Below are 9,853 nucleotides of genomic sequence, written 5' to 3' on the forward strand. Positions count from 1 at the left end.
TAATTGATCTTGCAACTCAATTCGTGAATTTTAATGAATGAAGGTATATTTGAAAGCAGAATAAAAAGATTAACTGAGACATTATTTACATATAAAAATAAATTCTAAAATCATTTTGCTGCAACATTATAACTTAATCATCTTCATCTAATTCAAGATCATCTAATTCTTGAAACAATGATTCATCTACTTGAACTCCACCAGCTCCTGAAAATATATTTATCACAGCCTTTACAAAAAGATACATAATTTGATATAATTTAAATGCAACGTTTTACATAGAAAAGTCAAATATTGTTGTGATATTTTGAGCATAACTCTTCATCAGGCAATAAAATGTGTTATTTTTCATTCATTTGACGTACAACACGCTGAACTAGATTGATAATTTACAAAAAGATGACTGAATGGTCCTTACATCAAATTTATTTAGATAAGCGTAACTGCCAATCATCAGCGGTGCTAGCAGGTACGAATTTGGAGAAGCAGACAATTTTCTAAACTGCCTAACCTCTACTCTTTGAAACTGAAAAAGTTTGCAAGAGAAAAACAAAAATCTTCGAAAAACAAACCTTCATTGTAGAACTGTATATCAGAAAATTGTAAACTTGAATCAGTCTGAAATAGCTGCCGACCTGAAAGAATTTTTATGGAAGAAAAATTAATAAAAGAAATTCCACCTGTGAAATTTAGCAGTGTGTTGAAAACAATGTTGTACCTTTTTGGCAAAAATAAATCAGGATATAGAAAAGATTGAGAAAAAATCAATCACTTGCGAAATTCTGTTAAGAGTATAATCTAAAGTCCCATCCTTTCTTGTTATGGCGAAAGAATCTTTAAAACACTTATAAGTGATTTCAGTTGACTTAATGGTTGATTAACAAGTTGACTTAAAATATTGTTGAGGATGGGTTGAATAAATTGAATTCTGAGCTAATTGGTATCACTTCGCCACAAATCTTAACAAAATCTAGTCAGTTTTCCTGCAATAAAATTAAAATTTGTCTATCTAGGCTATGAACAGAATTTTATTTTAAAGATAAGTAACAAGAAATACAGTAGTTAGTAGACAGCTAAAGAAAACTAAAGTTGGGGAAAAACTGCCTAACTTGCAAAAATTAATTTACTTCAGTTGTGCTACTTCTAAACCTAAACTACCTGTGAGTTTTTTGGGTTCTGTCTCTTCTTTTTTCTTCCCCAGCTTTTCATTCAGTTCGTTTTCAAATTGTATTCTCCACTTTGTAAAAGATTCTACAGTCACTTGGGTACCATGGTATTTCTTTTCCTCCTCCTTTTGTATTTCAAGCTCGATCTTTCTTTTGGCTTCCTCTTTTTCCAGTTTTATTCTTTCGATTATTTTTGTCAAATGTTCTTCTATTATTGAAACTAAAGTGAATGTCATTGCCATGCCAGTGTTATCTTTTGCCTAGTTTAAAAGAAATCCCAATAGTCAATAATTAAGAATATCAATTATAATATCAACAGTCAATTATAAATGAGTTACTTTGTATAAGGCTAAGGTCACAAAACTAAGTTTTGATTTGGGTCAAGGGCTGACAATTCGATTTCTAATTTGGACCAAATTAATGGTATTCTAAATTTTAGTTGATTATTCATAGATGTCAGCTCATTTCACTTCAGGTTATGTGCATCAAGAATATCAATTTTCACCTTTAGCATAAGCTGCATTGGTTTGTAGTTAGTCATCTTACATTCTAAACTGAAACAGTCTGGTGAATTAAAATCAAAATTCAAGTTTTTCTGATAGTGCTAGAAGAGAAATTCAATCTGCACATGAAGTTAAGCTTAGTACAGATATGGAGGAAATTGACACAATAGGCAGTAGTGGTGGGTGAGTACCAATTTGCTTGTTTGATATTTCAATCTAAGACTGTCAAATAGGAATGCAACCATTTTCAATTGTAATATATGACGTTTATCAAAAAAGCAACAATTGGACATTTGATTGTCAAAATTCAGCAACTACAGGTTGTTTGTCTGATCATTCATAGAGGGTTCTTTGTGTCAAGCAGTTGATAAGTTGGTAAAGACACAGAAGCTGAAAATAAGGTCATGTCATATCTTTGCTTTCAGGTCAATTTTTTTTCCACTTAGCTAATTGCATGTTTTATTAGTGCTATCAATCAGATTAAAATGTCAGATATAACCAAAAATATTCAAACACAATTCCCACTATCAATTCTATACAGTGGTTGGCATAGAAAAGAAAGTGAAATGTGGTCTTTGAAAATTAAGCGATCTAATATTCTCAATAGATTTTTGCTTGTGGGGATATTCTTAAACTTAAAAACAAAAAAATTCTTTCTTGAGCTACATTCACAATAGGCATTAAACAGAAAGAGACAAGATGTTCTCTAAGCTGAACTAATTATATTAATATTTGAATAGTTGTTACCTCTTCTTCTAAAACTGTTATAAGCTCTTGTTCATCCTTTTCTGTCATATTACTGCTTCTTGATACCTCCATTGATGGAATTTCATCTGGATAGCATTCAGTGAATGTAAACTGTACACATGCCTCAACTAAAATATTCAAGTCACAAGACAAATGTTGAATTCTGTAGAATTATGTAAGAAGGTGGGAAAAAGTAATCATATGTTATATTGATGTTAATTCTGCTAGCTATTAAGTGAAAAAAACAAGATTAAAGGCATTGAGTCATGGTAAATAGGACTTCTCTATGGGGGGTCATTTGGTTTCGGTGTGATCGCTGATGTTTCATGTGATATTTGCATCCGTTGTTGACAACTTGCTATTGATGGAAATTGTTTTGTCAATCAGTATGAGGTGAGTTCATGTGACCAGTTCCAGGTCAACCAATAGCATCGCAGTCATGAAAATCATGACTCAGTGGATTTTATCATGACTCAATGCCTTTAAGCTTAAATGGTTACACTGGAACAATAATTTTGGTCAAAATTCTAGATTTACAATATAAACACTTTGTCTTATTTTCAAGTCAGTGATTGTCAGCTATATAGAATTCTGGCCAAGAATTAAGTATTTAAGATTGCTGTACCACTAGTGCAGTTTGTATCGATCTTTACTCTTAATTATCATACAATCTGATATTGTGAATTCTATCATTATCATTATACTTGCTGGACAGAACTATCATAACTACTACATGGTGTATCTGATGTGCAGAATGATAGTTTATGCCCATGCTTCTGTAGTTTCTCAAAAGGAAGAAAAGGCAACATCAATGATTAACAACTGAATTCTTAAAAATCTCTCTAATGTCCAAAAACCTTTAATTCCATTAGAGATATGGAGCTCTGATGTGACAACTACATTAAGAAAGCCATGAGAGGAATTCTTGAATGTAGAAACAGGAAATCCTATTATCATAATGCAGAGACAACTCATCAAACTTAGAGTAGGAGTTGCCATTCTTGAAAACTAGATACTACCCATGACCTTTCTCTTATAAACCTTCATATTAGTTATTTTCTTCCTACTAAAGCATTTATAAATCAATATTTGCTTAAACATAAGTTTTCTTTACCTGACAATTCTTCATTTTGATCAATTTCTTCAGTGCACTTTACAGGAATAATGAAACAATGTGGTTCATCACCTAAAACTATACAAACATAAAAAACCTTGGTAACTGAGGTAGCTTGTCTAGATGTCTAGGTAGAAATAAAAGGAGGATAACTGCCTCTTTTGGCACTTAAAACTTTGTTGCACCCCCACAACTTATTGCTTGCAAATTTTCCACCTGCCCACTTTTGCATATTGGCAGCACAAAGTACCTATTTATTAACACTTTACATTAAATTCTAAATGTGCATAATTTTAGTTGGGCAGTCACAAACTTTCAAAATGAACTCGTCCGTGCAAGAAACAGAGTTTTACAGGCCTGCAGTCGCAAATTTTCAAAATGAACTTGCTCATGCAAGAAACAAAGCTTACCTGCTTGTTTGTAACAGGCATGAGCAGAAGCCAGTTATTTCCTGGGCACAAAAAATACTTTGCACCTTGGTACACAGTAGAGTGCTGGATTGCTAAGCATATTGATATAGATGACTAAATGTTTATTTATTATGCTTAATTGTACCTTCGTCTGATGGCTAGACAAGACCTGAAATGATTTGAACCTGGTCTTGACACAAAGTAAATGCAGTGGTGTCAGAATCAAAATCAAGATACCTATCTTTATTTGTCTTAAAACATCTTGTAAAATTTTGATTTATTATTTTCCAATCTTATTTCTTCTCTCAGTTTTTCCTTTCAAGCTTATTTCTCCTCTCAGTTTTCCTTTCTCCATCCATGTGTAATAAATGGTAAGTTTGAAAATGGCTTTGAAAAAAGCAAAAATGGAAAGTAATATAATTGATCTATGACTTGACCTTCTCCCAGTCTGGATTTCATGGCAGTTTTCAATGAGTGCACAAGATATTACCCGGGAGTGCAAGAGTGCATTTGTGATAAGTGTGCACATTCGAATGTGCACCAAATTTCCTGGTAATTCTTGGGTGTGTGCATATTTTCCTGGCAATTATCCTGTTTACATCCATTTTACATTTCAGAGAAATTTAGTGATTGAGAGTTGAAATATGCTTACCTACCACTACCATCAGTGGTTGTTATTCAAATTCCTAAAGGTTCCCCAAGTAAAGGAACAAATTTGGACTTTAGGGCTTGACTACCCTAAAGGATTGTCTCAAGCAGGGGCACCAAGAGGGGGCAAGGGGCAAATTACCCAAGGGCCTCATGGTCTTAGGAAACCTAAAAACATTCCTAAGAAGGGAATTAATCAAACGTAACAGAAGTAATTGCAAGAAACATTTAAACATTAAAACATTTAAAACAATTGCAAGAAAATTGCGACAAATATTCTCAAGTGTATTTAAGCCAATCTAAAGAAACTGATCACAAAAATGTCTGTTCACTTCGCTCGCAAGGGGCCATGTCTTTTAGTTTTGCCCCAGTGTCCCTAAACTTCTCAGGAGCCCTGATCTCAAGAAGATCATTTAATTTAAGAATAGAATGTCACATATTTTCCAATCTCAGTTGCGAGCAAATTTAGAAAGTAATTTTGTCATATTTGAAATTGCTTTTTAATTTGAGCCACACCCAGAACCACTCCCATCTTTCGGGTGTGAAAGAAAACACTCGTAATTTTACAAAAGTTTATCGGGAGTGCAACTGCCATGGAATCCATACTGGATCTTCTCTACTTCGTCACCAGTTTATGCGACTCACTTTCTATTTCTTCGGCATATATCGAATTCAATGCTTCAATTTCTCCTGTCTGTTCCTCTTTATACCTATTTTCATCCATTCTAATATATTCAATCACATTGATTAAATTAATAAATATTTCCTGTCCTCTGGTACTGAATGATTGACTGCATGAAGTTGCAATAAGAACGACATTATGAATAGGCCTCTTTCTTAATCAAATCTAAAACGAGATTCGGGACTTCAAGGTGGCAAATGCTGAAAGGTAGGATACTGACTAATCTTAGACTTTATAAGTTTGGTTGATTATCTGCAAGGCTCACAATATGGGCCTTGCTTTAGCAAAGTCTCAGAAACCTAGGGCACCAGTCCCGACAGGCCAATTGGCTGAAGAAGATGAAGACGAAGTAGATATTACCATACCTATAAAGGTAGAAAATGTGCACATTGATGGACTGAAGAAAACTGAGCCAAGCTTAGTTACAAAACAACTAGAGGGTTTACTGGATGCAAAGTCGTTTGATGAGTTACTAGACAGTGCTGGTCATGCAAAACTTCGTCTCCAAAGACTGGGGATTTTTAAAGCCATTGAAATTTTTGTCGATGTTAGCCGAAAGGAAGATGCTTCACCAGAAGGACTGGATGTTTACTTTCTTTTGGAAGAGTCTCGGTTTGTGACAGCAAATGCAGGAACTAATGTTGGAAATAATGAAGGAAATATGGTTTTTGGAGGCAAATTGAACAATATAAGAGGAATGGCTGAGAGTGTTCGGAGTGATATATCAATAGGAACAAGATCATCTTCCACATATGAACTTTCATTCAGCAAGCCGCTTTTCAAAAACCCAGACTGCAAGCTATTAGCTAAGCTCTATAAGTCATCAACAGAAGTCCCACAGTCCTTTTACAAGCAATGTTCAAGGGGTGTAGGTATGGAATTTACGGTACCTAGCCCCATAGGATTGCACAGTTTCAAATACGATGGTCAGTGGAGGGAAAATTCTGATGTATCACCTAAAGCACCATTCATTGTTAGGGAGCAATGTGGACATGTTCTCAAGTCATCAATCCAACATTCTCTGGTCAGTGATGGTAGAGATGATCTTTTGCTTCCAAAAAATGGACACTTTTTCAAACACGGCCTTGAGTTTTCTGGCATTGGTGGAAATGTCAAATATGTGAAAAGTGAAGTGGAATTCCAGTTGAATAAAGAATTGATCAGTGATGTTGTACTTGGAATGTCATTCCAAGCTGGTGCCATGAAACCGATAGGGGAATCAGATACCCTGATAAATGATAGATTTTTTCTTGGTGGTCCCCTTTCAGTGCGTGGTTTTAGAATGAAAGGTATTGGACCAAGGGTAAGAGAGGCCTCTTTAGGTGCAGATGCCTTTTGGGCTGCAGGGCTGCATATGTACACCCCATTACCATTCAGGCCTGGAAAAGGGGGATTTGGTGACCTCTTTAGGCTACATTTCTTCGCAAATGCTGGAAATGCACAAGACATGGACTTAACAGCTTACAATCACATGGAGATGAACAAAATGATTAGGGAAGCAAGGTGGTCATATGGACTTGGCATTATGATGATGATAGGTGGCATAGCTAGGCTAGAAGTTAACTACTGCATCCCAAGAAATGCAAAGACAAGTGATGGTTTAAACCCAGGACTGCAAGTTGGTGTAGGCATGAACTTCTTGTAGATTTGGTTTTTGAAGATTGGATTGTTGAATGCAGTTGTTTTTATTACAAATTGATACAGATATATTTTCATGTTTGTTATAGTTAGATTTCATGAAAGTATAAATAGTGCAAAATCAGTAATTCAAACTTATAAACTTTTGTCTAAAACAAACTACTATAGACAGGCCTTTTTGTTTGATGCAAGCGACAAATCAAGATTGCGTCAGCGCTCATGCAAAACCAAATTGACAAATGCCAAAGACGAGAGCTGAACAAGCAGAAAATTATTGTGACCATGCCCTCCCAATTATGTGGAAAAAGAAGGAAGTGGGTTGCTTATGTTTACTTGACCATGCAGTTTTTGGAGTTACTTAGTCTGAATAAAGGTAAGTTGGTCTGACAAAACCCTAGCTCAAAGAGTGCCAATGATTTGCACTAAAACCTTATTTTGCCCTGGGGTTGAGAAAGGCCAAAGGAAGCTCTTCTGGATAATGGCTACAGATTGGAAACGTTCATCAAAATTTTAAAGTCAAAAAAGCTTTAACCAGTTGTTGTTTCATCCAATGCCTCGTGTGGTGTTTAGTACAATATTCACGCTCTTGTCTATTCAAAAAAATATGTTCTTACAAATCGAACGAGGTTGATCATTTTTGAATTTTTCTGCCAATCTGAAGCATGGTGTGAAAGGTGCACTAGACAGTAACTTTTTATTTTAATAAACTGAATGTTCCCACAAATTCACAAAAAAGCTTAAGCAAGATCAGATTGCCCAACATAGCTCAACATTTATTCAAGAATCGTATAATGATATATGATTTGGGGAAATGTATTATGAGGAGGATTTGCAAATAATCAGGCAGGCAAGGTTGTTTTTTATTTTATGAAATTTTGAATTTGTCTACATCAGCCATTCTGGTCGCCAACCCACAACAAGATTTCACCTGGCCTGCTGAATGCTTTTACCTCAGAAATATTTTTGGCTGATGTAGACACAACATGGTCATAAATTTATCTTTATTTGATATTGAAGACCAGGACAGTGCCAATTCTTTGCATATCACCAGATTTTAAATTTTGTTCAGATTCTAAAATTTAGGCAGTTATGATGCATAAGGTAAAACAAGGAAGAAGTCAATGAATACCATCCCTTTCCGCCAGTGGATATTCATTTTGAAAATAGAATTTTATTTTTGAAATTTGCTCCAAAGGGTGCAATTTCCGGCGAACTTGAAGCATATAGATAATTAAAAAAATTCCCCTTTCGGCGACAACCATGGTGCTGCCTCAGGTAGTAACTTTATTCAAATCCTTGTCCTCATCTACAAATCTATATAGGGTTGCGATATGTCAGGGATAATCACAGCAACTATGAACGAAAGACGGGCCGGGCCCCAGGGCTGGGACTGCCATGGGGCCCCACCGTCGAAGGCTTCAAAAACCTTTTTTGGGTTACCCCTTAGCAATGCAGTTAGATGGACTGTAAAAGGCATGAATTTTGAAATCAACGCCCCTGAAACACTTGAATTTGTATTTTAAGGTCTTTAACAGAACATGTAATTAGTGACTATATAAAACAAATCATTAAAACAAATCAGTTTAAAAATCAGAGTTAATCAAATGTTTAGAAAACTGCTTTTCTTGCTTTCCTCATGGCGGAATTCTTAATCTTTTCCCACAATCTTTTCCAGCTGTCGTTCGCTCCCCAACCATCAGGAGAAGCCAATTTTTATTTTGAACCATTATTAATAGTGTGCCCGAACAACCTGCATGTCAAACAATAGAGTGCAGCCTTTGTAGGACTGGAAAAAAGCCAGCTTTTACTACCTCCCCATTTTGCTGCTGCACATTTAGGACCGTTGTTGGAAATTTGTGGCCGTCACAATCTTTGGGAAACTCTGGAGGATGAGGCAAATGACCAATCCTAACAACCTTTTCTAACTCCTTTATCGTTGGAAATCCGGTCAATGTGCCGACATCAAAACTAGATGATCCTTTATGAACAGTATCTTGATTTAATGATGAATCAGTAATGCTTTCTCTACTTTATGTGGTGTCATGGTCTACCAAAGCAGCCAAGCCGTTTGTGTCTTCTTCTTCTTCAGCAGTGCTTTGAACAGAGCTCCACCAGCTTTATTTAAAGTTGAATCACCTTCCTTGTCTCTTTTGTAAGCACCTACCTCAAACAATGTGCGAGAGGCCCCCTTTGCTTCTTTTTCTCGTATCTTTTTTCCTGCCTTTTCTGAGCACCAGACTTGTGCCTGTAAGATGACGTCGCAGGGGTTGGTTGGATCGTGATCCAGCTTAGTGATTTTGATAAAGACCTTTATAGCGTTTGGATTTGTCTTGGTTCTTCGCATGTGCTTTTTCTCTGGTGTACGCCGTGAATGGAATTTACTTTTACGTTTATAGGAAGTCCACACAAGGAATAACTAAAAAATTTGACCTAAAAGTAGATATGTGTAAGTGCAATCGAATTTTTCGCCTTCCGGAGAAGTATATTATGATCGTATCGTCGATGTTTTAATTATAAACCTTAACAAGAAAAGGCCCTCATCATAGACCAGCTTGTTGATTCGATGTTGAAAGATTAAATTTCGAATATCAATCGGGTCATGGGCCCGCCCTGCCAATGCTGCTAATTGAAAACTCATAGCCAAAAATACATACCTTATTTTCTACGGGCCCCTCAAGGCCCCGGGCCCCCTGGTAACTACCCTGGTTACCCCCTCCCCTCTCGACGGTCCTGGTCCTATCCGACAAGTTTTGTGTTGGATGGAGACCGACACCACGGGTAAGATATGAAAAGAAGTGCACTACGTGCTACTTGGGTAACCTATCCCCCTATACATTATATATACGTACCAAAAATTTATCTATACCACAGATTCGCTAGACTTGTGAAAATCATGGGACAGGACGGGAGTGAGTAAATGCATGTCCCTTCGATGCTACAATGGA

At 36.0% G+C, this 9,853-nt stretch overlaps 2 protein-coding genes across 2 annotated transcripts; one reads left to right on the plus strand and one right to left on the minus strand.

Moving 5' to 3' along the window:
- Positions 1–69: 69 nt before the first annotated feature.
- On the minus strand, positions 70–5,464 carry LOC135685698 (RWD domain-containing protein 1). Its single transcript, XM_065201710.2, has 6 exons — positions 5,234–5,464; positions 3,531–3,608; positions 2,417–2,544; positions 1,159–1,426; positions 573–635; positions 70–207 (listed from the first exon to the last, which is right to left on the minus strand). The coding sequence occupies exons 1-6, from the start codon at positions 5,310–5,312 to the stop codon at positions 134–136; spliced, it is 690 nt and encodes a 229-aa protein (XP_065057782.2). The 5' UTR covers positions 5,313–5,464; the 3' UTR covers positions 70–133.
- A 74-nt stretch (positions 5,465–5,538) lies between these two features.
- On the plus strand, positions 5,539–7,036 carry LOC135685688 (sorting and assembly machinery component 50 homolog). The gene has a single exon (XM_065201694.2). The coding sequence runs from the start codon at positions 5,539–5,541 to the stop codon at positions 6,913–6,915; it is 1,377 nt and encodes a 458-aa protein (XP_065057766.2). The 3' UTR covers positions 6,916–7,036.
- Positions 7,037–9,853: the final 2,817 nt, after the last annotated feature.

This window comes from Rhopilema esculentum, chromosome 15 (assembly GCF_057945365.1).
Source record: "Rhopilema esculentum isolate cy_ngs chromosome 15, ASM5794536v1, whole genome shotgun sequence".
In the NCBI taxonomy this organism is placed as follows: Eukaryota; Metazoa; Cnidaria; class Scyphozoa; order Rhizostomeae; family Rhizostomatidae; genus Rhopilema; species Rhopilema esculentum.